The 12913-nt window shown below is 45.6% G+C and overlaps 1 protein-coding gene across 1 annotated transcript in view; it reads right to left on the reverse strand.

Moving 5' to 3' along the window:
- LOC128408769 (uncharacterized) overlaps nucleotides 1–12913 on the reverse strand; it is a 96215-nt gene that overhangs the window by 82796 nt on the left and 506 nt on the right. The window contains exons 2-6 of the mRNA XM_053378790.1: nucleotides 10357–10593; nucleotides 7477–7662; nucleotides 5883–6056; nucleotides 5018–5131; nucleotides 1069–1205 (exon numbers count right to left, since the gene is read on the reverse strand). Of these exons, the coding sequence (XP_053234765.1) occupies nucleotides 1069–1205; nucleotides 5018–5131; nucleotides 5883–6056; nucleotides 7477–7662; nucleotides 10357–10593 (848 nt within the window). The remainder of the gene's footprint in view (nucleotides 1–1068; nucleotides 1206–5017; nucleotides 5132–5882; nucleotides 6057–7476; nucleotides 7663–10356; nucleotides 10594–12913) is intronic.

Here is a 12913-nt window from a genome sequence, read left to right on the forward strand (position 1 = left end):
GATGACGAGCAGAATCCGTGACCAAGGGAAAGAGACGGTGGAAGAAGATTGGAAGAAATTTAAACTTTATCTTAAAAATTCTTGTAAAATTATTGAGTGTTAAAATGCCATGGGTAAAGCATAACAGATTTGCAGCGATAAATGATTGGATAAGAGGAAAGAAAAGGGTTAAAGAAAGGAATTAATAAGTAATTCAGACCAGGGGTTGCTGAAAAAAGTTCAAAACAGGGATGCAGAAAAGGGAGGCATGGGGAAGTCGTTGAAATTGGGTACACGAAAAAATTTATGAAATTATACATGTTTATATGTTTGTTTGTCAGTGTTTGTTGTTTGTATTGTTTTATATTATATGTTGAAAAACCAATAAAAAATTAAAAAAAAAGAAGTAGACAGGCTCTGACAGGATAATACCATCTATTATTATTAATTAATTATTATTATTATTATACATTGCATGCGCACCCTGCGTAAATGGGCTTGAGGGGTACTAGAAATCAACATTGTACTAGCAAATGGACCTAAAAGTACAAAGTCGAAACTTTTGCAGCTATCATTAAAAGTTGCAAAAGCAAAGAAGCACGGGACTGAGGGAGAAACCTTTGGAATAACATCAGGATATCAGCTCTGCGCAAGGCATGACGGATAGCAGCAACAACCAGTAAAGATAGACATAATATTTTTCAAGGACAGGAAGAAACAACATGGACAGAATAAATGTCACACACAGGAGGAACAAGGATGTACGAGATCTTCACTTGTAGACAAACAAATCATTAAATGAGTCAATACGAATAGAAGTTATAAATATTGCAGTTGTTGTATAAGGGATCACTATTATGACTGGAATGTAACTGAAATTAATAAGATTTTGGAATGCAGAAATAAAGTAAATCATCAAACCATCAATTCTAGCATGCGGGGGGGCCACCTAAATTATGTAATTTGGTATTTGAATGATTGATATTGGGAATTTTATTTGGCATTGATATAATGAGGCTATTATTGGATTATTGTAATTGAAAACTTTTTTTAAAAAAAAAGTATAAAGTCGCATTCGTACAAACCTACCCTGGTGATTATGACCTCCAGACACTGCTTAGAGATGTTGAAGTTGGGTTCAGTTACGCTGTGAGACGCATCCACAAGAAAGTAGACATATAGGAAGCTGTCTTTGGAGAGTATAAGCCGTCGTCCTAATGAAGGAGCTAGTATGGGGAAAGAGAAACCATCAAAATTTTTGGAACCCCTCACTGTAGAGATGTTCTCTTTATGTGCCAGTATAGTAAAACACTGGTTCTTTTCTGTGGCATTCTGGGAAACTTTTCTTAGCTACTTTCTTAGCTTTTGAACCTTAAAATCTTCCTCTGCTTCTCTCTCATATGCACGCTGTGTAAAGATGTGCCAGACACACACAAATTCCATTCTTTGCATTCCACTCTTTTTTCACTCAGGTCACATTAAGTTTACAATGATCTGTTTTCCTTCAGTGTATAATTAATTAGTTGTTTTTATATTCTGATCATAACATTAGTAATTGCTTTAGACATATTATAATCAATCGTTAATCTAGGTGGATTAAAAGCTTAGATACCTGTCTAAGGCCCATTATCTCAAGATAATGTATCTTGAAGTATTGGAGATTAATGGACTTTTGTAACCCCTCCTTATACCTATGTTAACCAATAAGGAACTAGCCTCTTTGTTTGTATTTTAACCAATCAGCCACTAGCATACCAGTGGCCATGCTTTGTAAGATTCAATAAAAGAGAGAGACTCATGGGTTTGAGGAGGACTCTCAAAAAGCAACCTTGGAACTCAGAAGACGCTCTCAAAAACACCATCCACTTGTTTGTCTTTATTCCAACGCATTCCAACACCTCACCGCAGATCATTTGGTTATGTTTATTCAGTTTGTAAGCAGCTTCTCACACAAAAAACACAACACCCCCTCTGCCAACATTATTTCACGTTCCAGAGCTGAGAGACAAACTACACATTGCTTTAAATGCATCGTCACATTGGTGGGTTTTCGTTTTTGTTTAATAGCAGCTGCGAGAACCCGCTTCATAGCTGTCAACTTACAGATTTGAAAATAAGGGACCTGCGGCCTCGAAAATAAGGGATCAGCAGCCTAAATAAGGGATTTTCGAAGCACAGGTATGTTCGACTTCTGAGCCCCTCCAAGCCAAAGGCAGAAAGCCCAGCCAGCAGCCAAACGAAGCCTCAAGCGGAGGTTCCCACAGCGTAGCAACCCGGCAAAGAGGATGCAGCAAGGAAAACCACCGTCACCTCTCCGCTGGGAAGCGCTGAGCAAAGGCGAGTCCCCAGGCAACGCGGCCGATTTGATCGGCACAAGGCATGCAAGCTCCACCCCCCAGTCGTTCTTAGACTCCTTATTGGGTGAACAACGCAGCCAGGCAACACAGTTGGAGCCTCCCTCCTCCCTGGTTGGCAGGGAGGGAGGGAGAGGAGCTGCTTCCTTTGAAACCCGGGAAATTTAAGGGACATCATCAATAAGGGACAGCAGCGGGGCACGGCACTAGGATAAGGGACTTTCCCACCAAATAAGGGACGGTTGGCAGCTATGACCCGCTTATCCAGACGGGGTCCATGGCCCTGGCGGAGGGGAGTTTACTCTTTTTTCCAAGCTGCAGTTTCAGTCCAAATCTGGGGCTCCCGTGGCTGATATTTTAAAACACACACAGCCATAAGAATGCAAAAATGCATGTAATAGGATGTGCAGTTTGGCCCTGAAAGTAAGTTTGGGGGTAATGTGCCTGGCATAAATTCAAATGAAGCCCTGATGATGCCTCTCCTGGCAAAAATGAACCCCAGACGCAAGCAGAGGCTCGCCATAAAATGATGCTACGTTTCTTTTATTCGGAAGGTTTCTAGCTTGCTTTCTGCTAAAAATAAAGCCAGCTGGAGTACAATTGCACAAATCAGACCTGCACAACTTCTCCTGACTTGGATGAAATGGAGGAATGCCGCTGCGTGTCACCAGCATAGTGGTGACGTTTCACACCAAAAATATACAGGTGAAACTCGGAAAATTAGAATATTGTGGAAAAGTTCATTTATTTCAGTAATTCAACTTAAAAGGTGAAACTAATATATGAGATAGACTCATGACATGCAAAGCGAGATATGTCAAGCCTTTAATTGTTATAATTGTGATGTACAGCTGATGAAAACCCCAAATTAACAATCTCAGAAAATTAGAATATTAAATGAAATCAGCAAAACAAGGACTGCAAATAGACCAATATTGGACCTCTGAGAAGCAGAAGCATGCATTATGTACTCAGTACTTGGTTTGGGCCCCTTTTGCATCAATTACTGCCTCAATGCGGCGTGGCATGGATGCTATCAGCCTGTGGCACTGCTGAGGTGTTATGGAAGACCAGGAAGCTTCAATAGCAGCCTTCAGCTCTTCTGCATTGTTCGGTCTCATGTCTCTCATCTTTCTCTTGGCAATGGCCCATAGATTCTCTATGGGGTTCAGGTCAGGCGAGTTTGCTGGCCAATCCCATGGGCACAGCAATCCCATGGGCATTGAACCAGGTTTTGGTACTTTTGGCAGTGTGGGCAGGTGCCAAAGTCCTGCTGGAAAATGATGTCAGCATCCCCATAAAGCTCGTCAGCGGAAGGAAGCATGAAGTGCTCCAAAATTTTCTGGTAGACGGCTGCACTTAATGAAGCACAGTGGACCAACACCAGCTGATGACATGGCTCCCCAAATCAACACAGACTGTGGAAACTTCACACTGGACTTCAACCATTTGGCATTGTGTGCCTCCCCATTCTTACTCCAGACTCTGAGTCCTTGGTTTCCAAATGAGATGCAAAAGCTGCTCTCATCAGAAAAGAGATTTGGGGAGCCACGTCATCAGCTGGTGTTGGTCCACTGTGCTTCATTAAGTCCACGATATTCTAATTTTCCGAGTTTCACCTGTATTTAAAAAAAATAAAAAAACTGTCCAGTAGCATGCACATGAAAGCTAATACCAAGAACAAACTTAGCTGGTCTCTAAGGTGCTACTGGACAATTTTTTTATTTTAATTTTATATATTTCTGCTGCATCAGACCAACACGGCTTCCTACCTGTTTCACACCAAAGTATATCATGGGGAGAATATCATGGGGAACTTTGTCAAAAGCCATACTGAAATCAAGATACACTATGTCCACAGCTTTCCCCTAATCCACCAAGCTTGCAATTCTTAACAAAGTAGCCGAGAAGGGTTGAGAAGGCTGATGGAAATAACCCCACAGAAAGCACCCCTTTAAAATAATATGTGACTCTCTGTCTCTGCTCTGAGTCCCAGCTTGGCCTACAGAAACTACCGTATTTTTCGCTCTATAGGACGCACTTTTTCCCCTCCAAAAATGAAGGGGAAATGTGTGTGCGTCCTATGGAGCGAATGCAGGCTCCTTGGCTTCAGTGATAGCAACATGAAGCCTCCAAAGCGCAGAGGGAGCGCTCCCTCTGCACTCCGGAGGCTTCAGGGATAGCCGCCTGAAACCTTCTGAGCGCAGCGCGAGTTCCCGCTGTGTTCCGGAGGCTTCAGGTTCCTTTCGCTGAAGCCAGGAGAGTCTTGCTCTCCCGGCTTCAGCAAAAGGAACCCGAAGCCTAAGGAGCGCAGCGGGAACTCGCGCTGCACTCAGAAGGCTTCAGGGATCTTTGAGGCTGGCGGGGGAAAGCAGCGCTTCCCCCCACTGCCAGCCCCACAAGCTCGGGGGGGGGCAGCACAGTTGAACGCACAGAACGCACCTTGTTTTAGAGGGGGAGAACAAGAAAAAAAAATTCTCCCCCTCTTTGCGCAGCGCCGCTTCAGCGAAGTGGCAGGAGAAATGGAAGGGGCTCCATTTCTCCTGCCGCTTCGCTGAAGGGGCGCTGAGCAGAGAGGGGGAGAATTTTTTTTTTCTTGTTCTCCCCCTCTAAAACAAGGTGCGTCCTATGGTCCGGTGCATCTTATAGAGCAAAAAATACGGTACGTCGGGGCTCAGACTCACCTGCAGTGGTCTCAGAAGGGTCAGGACCAGAAGATGACACGTCGCTCAAAACTTCAGTAAACGAGGCTCCAAATTCAGCTCTGACGTCTTCAGCCCTATCGTAAGAATAGGGGGCTGTAAGGAAAAAGAAAAAGGGGTTGGGGGTGCTTTCTGTCACCGTGAGACAAGATAGCAAAGGTGTCCAGACTTGTTCTGCCAAGGGGAGGTGGGGTGGAGTGTAAGTGATATAGAAAGAGCATAGACAGAGCCTGCCCTGCTGTGGACAGGAAATCACATTATAATGAATTAGACGGGTGGCTTTCAACCTTTCCTTGACCAACCACATTCTTTCTGCAGCGCCCCTGTGGCTTCCCCTGCGGAAGATGAAGTGGAGGCTGCTATGTATTCAGTGGTCTGCGTTTGTCTGGGCTAAGGATTCTGAGCTCCTGTGTTCTGATTCGATACACGATATCCAATCACAAAACATTTCAGGATTTGGGCCTCTGCCATTGACCTTAAACTCTGAGTCATGATTCGCAGCTTGGGAGTTTAGACAGCCAATCACGTTGGGAGTGGCCCTGGCTTTCAGAAATGTGTATAAGCAGTTGCATTGCCCCTGTTATCCAGGTATGTAGTTCAATAAAGGTTCTTTCTGTTATCGCTGTGTCTTGCCTCGTGGGATCCCACCTACACTTCAGAGGGAATATCCAGAAGAAGGGAATTCCAAAAACTAGGTAGCATTAAAGGTTTAACAAAACAAAACAAAAAAGATTAAAGGAAGGGACATATGAGAGAAGAGCAAGAGAAAAAGGACACAGGAAGCCAGGGGAGACAGAGGATGGGGTGTGTGTGTGTGTGTGTGTGTGTGTGTGTGTGTGATGCTTACCTCTGCAACTTGGCTCAGCTCCTGACCATTCACCCTCTGGAGTGCAGACCCGCTGGGAAGACCCCACCAAGTCCAGGCCACTCTGACACTGGTAGGAGACCTGGTCGCCAAGACGGTTGCGCCCCCCAGTAGCAATTGCCCCCGGCGGGATGGCAACGCTTGGGCAGTGCCCCGCTGCAGAGAGAACATGTGCATAAATGAGGGCAGAAACGCAGGATATGTGGAGTTATATATCATATGGCAAACACCACCACAAGCAAAGTACATCTCCAACTGCACATTGCAGCAAATTCCATGGCCCAAAAGCAACTATGAGCCAAACTACCTGTTATGTTAGTCACACCATTTGCCCTCAAGTTATTACAGGGGAGCATTGTGTTTTTTAATCCACTGTGGTCCCAAACCAGAGAGAGACCCATGCTGGCTATTTGCACATGGAAGGGGGAATTGTCCATTTGCTCCAAGAGGAGCACCCCTCCATACAAACAGAAGGTGGGGGGGGGCAGTGTGGATTGAGGCTATAGCAGGGGGCACCTATATTCATGCTGCTATGGTTTTCCCAGTAGTGATGTATGGAAGTGAGAGCTGGACCATCAAGAAGGCTGATCGCCGAAGAATTGAAGCTTTTGAATTATGGTGCTGGAGGAGACTCTTGAGAGTCCCATGGACTGCAAGAAGATCAAACCTCTCCATTCTGAAGGAAATCAGCCCTGAGTGCTCACTGGAAGGACAGATCGTGAAGCTGAGGCTCCAATACTTTGGCCACCTCATGAGAAGAGAAGACTCCCTGGAGAAGACCCTGATGTTGGGAAAGATGGAGGGCACAAGGAGAAGAGTATGACAGAGGACGAGATGGTTGGATAGTATTCTCGGAGCTACCAGAATGAGTTTGACCAAACTGTGGGAGGCAGTGGATGATTGGAGTGCCTGGTGTGCTCTGGTCCATGGGGTCACGAAGAGTCGGACACGACTAAACGACTAAACAACAACAACCACATTCATGCTATGCTTCCCAACTGGATCACTGGATTTTTGTCAAAGAAATATATTGTACTCAAGGGCAAATGGTGTGAAAAACGTAACATGTAGTTTGACCCTAGTGTTGTCATCCTAAACGCATCTAGTAGGGAGTACACATCTCATGAGAAATGTTATTTGCAACTTCCCCATGCACCTTTCAAAAACATGTGGATGGGCTGGGCTGGGCCAGATTTTTGAACTTGAAATGAAGAATTTGGTCATCAATGTGTACACCATATTTCATTTTTTTCTAGTTATATCTGCAACCAAGACACTGCGTTCCAAGCAAACCAAAAAACCCGAACACCTGAACTAATACAGTTCTCTAATGATGCAAAATGAACAAGGCATATATATATATATATATACATATACATATATATATATATATATATATATATATATATATATATATACCCACATACATACATATATATATACACATATATATATATATGTAAAACTCAAGTCTGCAACTTGCATAAATTAGGCTATTTAGCGCAGAAGGTGTGTGCATGGTACATGTGCATGTGTGTGTGTGGTCGAGGTGGGAGAGGAGTATTTAGGGATATACCTCCATCGTCACAAACTGGAGAAGTTCCGTTCCAGCGTCCATTGGACAGGCAGTGCCGCCTGGAGGAACCCTGGAGCTGGTATCCATCCGAACACTCAAAGCTGAGGACGGCACCCACAGGATGCAAGCTTCGCCGTGGGCCAAAGGAGCCATTTTCAAAGTACCTCTGCGGAGGACAGCTTATCTCTGCAAACAAGGAAGGACAAAGACAGAGCACATGGAACAAGGCTGTTGAGGCCCAGAATCCAAAATAATGCCAGAGCAGGCAGAGTCCACATTAGCGTCAATTATCCTTTTGCAATTACCAGGAAGCAGAATTAAAACTGCTGTTCCAGGCAATACTTAATACAGTGGTACCTTTGGTTGCGAACGGGATCTGTTCCTGAGGCCCGTTTGCAACATGAAAAGAACGCAACCCGCAATGGCGCATCTGCGCACACACGTGTTGCAATTTGCAGCTTCTGCGCATGCACGTGACATCATTTTGTGCTTCTGCGCATGCGCGAAACCCGGAAGTAACCCTTTCCGGTACTTCCGGGTCGCCGCGGGACGTAACCTGAAAGAATGTAACATGAAGCGGACATAACATGAGGTATGACTGTACAGTGGTACCTCGGGTTACAGACGCTTCAGGTTACAGACTCTGCTAACCCAGAAATAGTACCTCGGGTTAAGAACTTTACCTCGGGATGAGAACGGAAATCGCGTGGCGCCAGCGGGAGGCTCCATTAGCTAAAGTGGTATCTCAGGTTAAGAACAGTTTCAGGTTAAGAACGGACTTCCAGAGGAATTAAGTTCGTAACCTGAGGTACCACTGTATCAAGTTTTCATTCTCCTGCAAAGCCCTTCTTTATTGCCAGGATCCTTCTATGATGTGTACTCAGTATTTAAGTCCTATTCAGCATTAATTAAAAGTTTCATCTTTCAGGATATGCCTATTTTTTTGCTTCCCTTTTCAACACAGTGGGAGATTAGTGGTGAACTGCACTTTATGAGTCCGCTTCTGTTCTCTGCTCGGGGAGGAGGAAATTACCAGTGTGTTCCCGCCCCCCATCTTCACCCTTTCTTTTTCTTAACAGCATAGCACTATTTTGCTAGTGCTGAATTGTCTCCCAAGACAGACAGGTGCCATCATCATATTATTATTATTCTTTGGCGATCCCTTGTAGCTGAGTAAGATTGTCTTCCATGAACACAGTCTTAATGGTATGTCCATAAGTGACTGTGGAGGCCAATTCTGGATCCACACGTCCTTCCACAGTGGGGACATAGGTTTCCAAGTGGGAGTTGATCATGGTGAGGGTTTGCCAAACATGCCTTCCTCAAAGCTTGTTTCTCCCTTTCTCCCTGAGTTCTTCGAAGTCCATGACACCTTTTGTCAAGGCTATTCTCCAATTAGAGCGCTCGCAGGCCAGTCTTTCATCCTGAAGCCGAGGCTCCAATACTTTGGCCACCTCATGAGAAGAGAAGACTCCCTGGAAAAGACCCTGATGCTGGGAAAGATTGAGGGCACAAGGAGAAGGGGACGACAGAGGACGAGATGGTTGGACAGTGTTCTCGAAGCTACCAGCATGAGTTTGACCAAACTGTGGGAGGCAGTGGAAGACAGGCGGGCCTGGCGTGCTCTGGTCCATGGGGTCATGAAGAGTCGGACATGACTAAACGACTAAACAACAACAATACTACATTTTTAAAGATTTTGTTTTCCATTGATATTTTGCTTTCCATTCTTAAGTTCGGAATAGATGGTAATCGGGTAAGTTCGGAAGATGGTAATCAGGCATCCAAACAACATGACCAGTCCAACGAAGTTGATGTTGAAGAATCATTGCTTCAACACTGGTGATCTTTGCTTCTTCCAGTAAACTGGTATTAGTTCGCCTGTCTTCCCAAGTGATGTGTAAGAATTTTTGGAGACATCGTTGATGGAATCTTTTGAGCAGTTGGAGATGGCGTTTATAAGTGGTCTATGTTTCACAGGCATACAGTAAGGTTGGTAGTGGAATAACTTTGTAAACAAGCATTTTGGTTTCTCTGTGAATGTCCCAGTCCTCAAACACTCTGCACTTCAGTCAGGAGAAAGCTGCACTCGCAGAGCTCAGGCGATGCTGGATTTTGGCATCGATCATCGTCATCAACACCAACATCACAATACGGGCATTGACAGCTGGAGATATCCCCTCTCCTTTCACAGACGCTTCCAAAAAGAAGTATTGTAGGGCCTGTGTCTCCCTTTGCCCCATGACAATTCCTGGGTGATGCATTCTGGGATACCTCAGGAAATGCCATCGCTCGCTCAAGCGACTTTAACAGTCATGGCTTCCCCCAGAGCATCCTGGGAACTGTTGCTTATCTCTCACAGAGTGCTGCAATTCCAAACACCCTTAACAAATGACAGTTCCAGGGGGTTTTTTTTGGGGGGGGAGCCTGTTTAAAGCGGTATAATAGTGAAAAATAAGATGTGAGGTGTCCCTATATTTGGGTTCTGGACCAATCCACCACCTTCTCCAACCCCACACACTAGTACCCAGTTCCCAGCAGATTAAGTCCAAGGAAATGCAGCCCTCAGTAAGAGGCAATAACACATACTTCTATCTGATTACAGTGGTACCTCAGGTTAAGTACTTAATTCGTTCTGGAGGTCTGTTCTTAACCTGAAACTGTTCTTAACCTGAAGCACCACTTTAGCTAATGAGGCCTCCTGCTGCTGCCGCGCCGCCGGAGCACCATTTCTGTTCTCATCCTGAAGCAAAGTTCTTAACCTGAAGCACTATTTCTGGGTTAACGGAGTCTGTAACCTGAAGCGTATGTAACCTGAGGTACCACTGTACCCCATAAGCCCTCCAGAAAACCCCAAGGTAGTCAGCAACGCTCACTTACTTCGACACAGTGCTTGGCTGAGGGGGCTTTTGCCTGAGGAACGCATCGGAGTCCACTTCCCGTCTGACTGGCAGATCCGGCTTCGGGTTGGATACGGATAGCTGCCATCTGGGCAGGAATAGGTGAGGATGCTTCCTGGGCGAAACCCGTCTGAGAGTGACACGGTGCCACCTCGGATAAACACAGACTCCGGGCACGATGGAGTTGCATCGAGGGCCGCTTCTTGTGTAGCTGCAGCTGTGAAGGATAGGAAATGGGCGTCAGCTGCCTGGATTTAAAACCGCTTTAGGATTCCGACCCTCCGTCAGGCTGCACTCTGAACCTGGAGTCAGTATTGCTACTGATTTTTCGCGTTGGGGCTTCAGCCTACGAAGCTGTTAGGAAGAGCTCTGCCTCAGATCAAAACACAGGTCCCTCAGACTTACAGGGATATTCCTGCTGCTGTTTTGACAGAAGGGAGCATTCAGAGAAGTGATTCTGCAGAGAAGTGAAGCACAGCTCAAAACATTTTGCCACTAGTTCTGCTACAGGCATAAGGTAAAGGGACCCCTGACTGTTAGGTCCAGTCGCGGACGACTTTGGGGTTGCGGCGCTCATCTCACTTTACTGGCCGAGGGAGCCGGTGTACAGCTTCAGGGTCATGTGGCCAGCATGACTAAGCCGCTTCTGGCGAACCAGAGCAGCGCACAGAAATGCCATTTACCTTCCTGCCAGAGTGATACCTATTTATCTACTTGCACTTTGACGTGCTTTTGAACTGCTAGGTTGGCAGGAGCAGGGACCAAGCAACAGGAGCTCACCCCATTGCGGGGATTCGAACCACCGACCTTCTGATCGGCAAGCCCAAAGACCAGCCTAATTGACTACCGTTCCCAGATCTTTCTGGACTTTGTCCACAGTGGAAAAGAGGCACCTGTTTTGTCAAAGCTAACTCGACCTTAAAAGCTTAGTAGTTTCATGTTTGTGTATCAAATTTTAGGTTTTTTGGCAATTTGATGTACCAAGAATATTAGTTTGCCAATCGATGGTGACTCTTCTATCATCTCTTGAGACAGACAGATGCCAGTAACAACAGGGTGGGTTTTTTTTGACAGTTTGATGTACTGAGAAAATTAGTTTGCCAATTCGGGCAGTACTAGACTTTTGATCACCTAGAATAGTGCATTTGAAATGATCTACAAAAACAAACAAACAAAAAAGAATTGACTGTGCCACTTGTGGGTTGCTCTGTACTTGTGGCTCTCTTTTCAGTAAAGGAAGCATATTTACTGGTCAGACTTGCGCTGTGCACACACCACACATTTAAAGCACATTTCCCCCCAAAAGAATCCTGGGGTTTATAGTTTATTAAGGGTGCTGGGAATTGTAGTTCTGTGAAGGACAAACTGCAGTTCCCAGGATTCATTGGGGAAGGATATCTGATTTAAATGTATAGTGTGCACACAGTCTAAATCTAATTCTACCAGTCACCATCATCATCTTATTATTTATACCCCGCCCACTCTGGGTGGCTTGCAGCATATATAAAACATAGTAAAACATCTAACATTAAAAACTTCCCGATACAGGGTTGCCTGCTGATGTCTTCTATAAGATGTAGTTCTTTATCTCCTTGACATCTGGTGGGAGGGCATTCCACAGGGCAGGTGCCGCTACCAAGAAGGCCCTCTGCCTGGTTCCCTATAACTTCACTTCTCACAGTGAGGGAACCCCCAGAAGACCCTTGGCGGAGGACCTCAGTGTCTGGGCTGAATGATGGGGGTGGAGACGCTCATTCAGGTATAACTTCAAAGTACATTTCCACCCTCAAAGCATTCTGGGCACTGTAGTTTGTTGATTTAAGGGTTGCTAGGAATTCAACTGTACCTCTGCCAGGGGTGAATTACGATGCCCAGAATTCTTTGAGGGAAAGAGTGTGCTTTGAATGAGCTTTAAAGGTATAGCCTCCACCAAAGTGCCATTGAATTCAGGGGGAGGGAGACTTCAGAGCAAATAAAGGGAGATTTGCGTTGTAAAAAGAAAGAGTGGAAAAGGGAGAAAAACCGAAAGGAGCCAAAGTCCATTTGAAAAGCAGGGGCAGCAAGGAATAAAAGCCGCTAGAAAGAGAAAAGAGCTTTTATTGTTGTCGATTTATTAATCGCCTCTTAAAGCACCGCAGTGGGACACGGGTGGCGCTGTGGGTTAAACCACAGAGCCTAGGACTTGCCGATCAGAAGCTCAGTGGTTCGAATCCCCACGACGGGGTGAGCTCCCATTGCTCGGTCCCTGCTCCTGCCAACCTAGCAGTTCGAAAGCATGTCAAAGTGCAAGTAGATCAATAGGTACCACTCTGGCGGGAAGGTAAACAGCGTTTCCGTGCGCTGCTCTGGTTTGCCATGCTGCTCTGGTTAGTCATGCTGGCCACATGACCCGGAAGCTGTACGCCGGCTCCTTCGGCCAGTAAAGCGAGATGAGCGCAGCAACCCCAGAGTCAGTCACGACTGGACCTAATGGTCAGGGGTCCCTTTACCTTTTTTAAAGCACCGCAATGAACAAAAACAGTTTTAAAATGTGAAAG

This window comes from Podarcis raffonei, chromosome 2 (genome assembly GCF_027172205.1).
Source record: "Podarcis raffonei isolate rPodRaf1 chromosome 2, rPodRaf1.pri, whole genome shotgun sequence".
Lineage (NCBI taxonomy): Eukaryota > Metazoa > Chordata > Lepidosauria > Squamata > Lacertidae > Podarcis > Podarcis raffonei.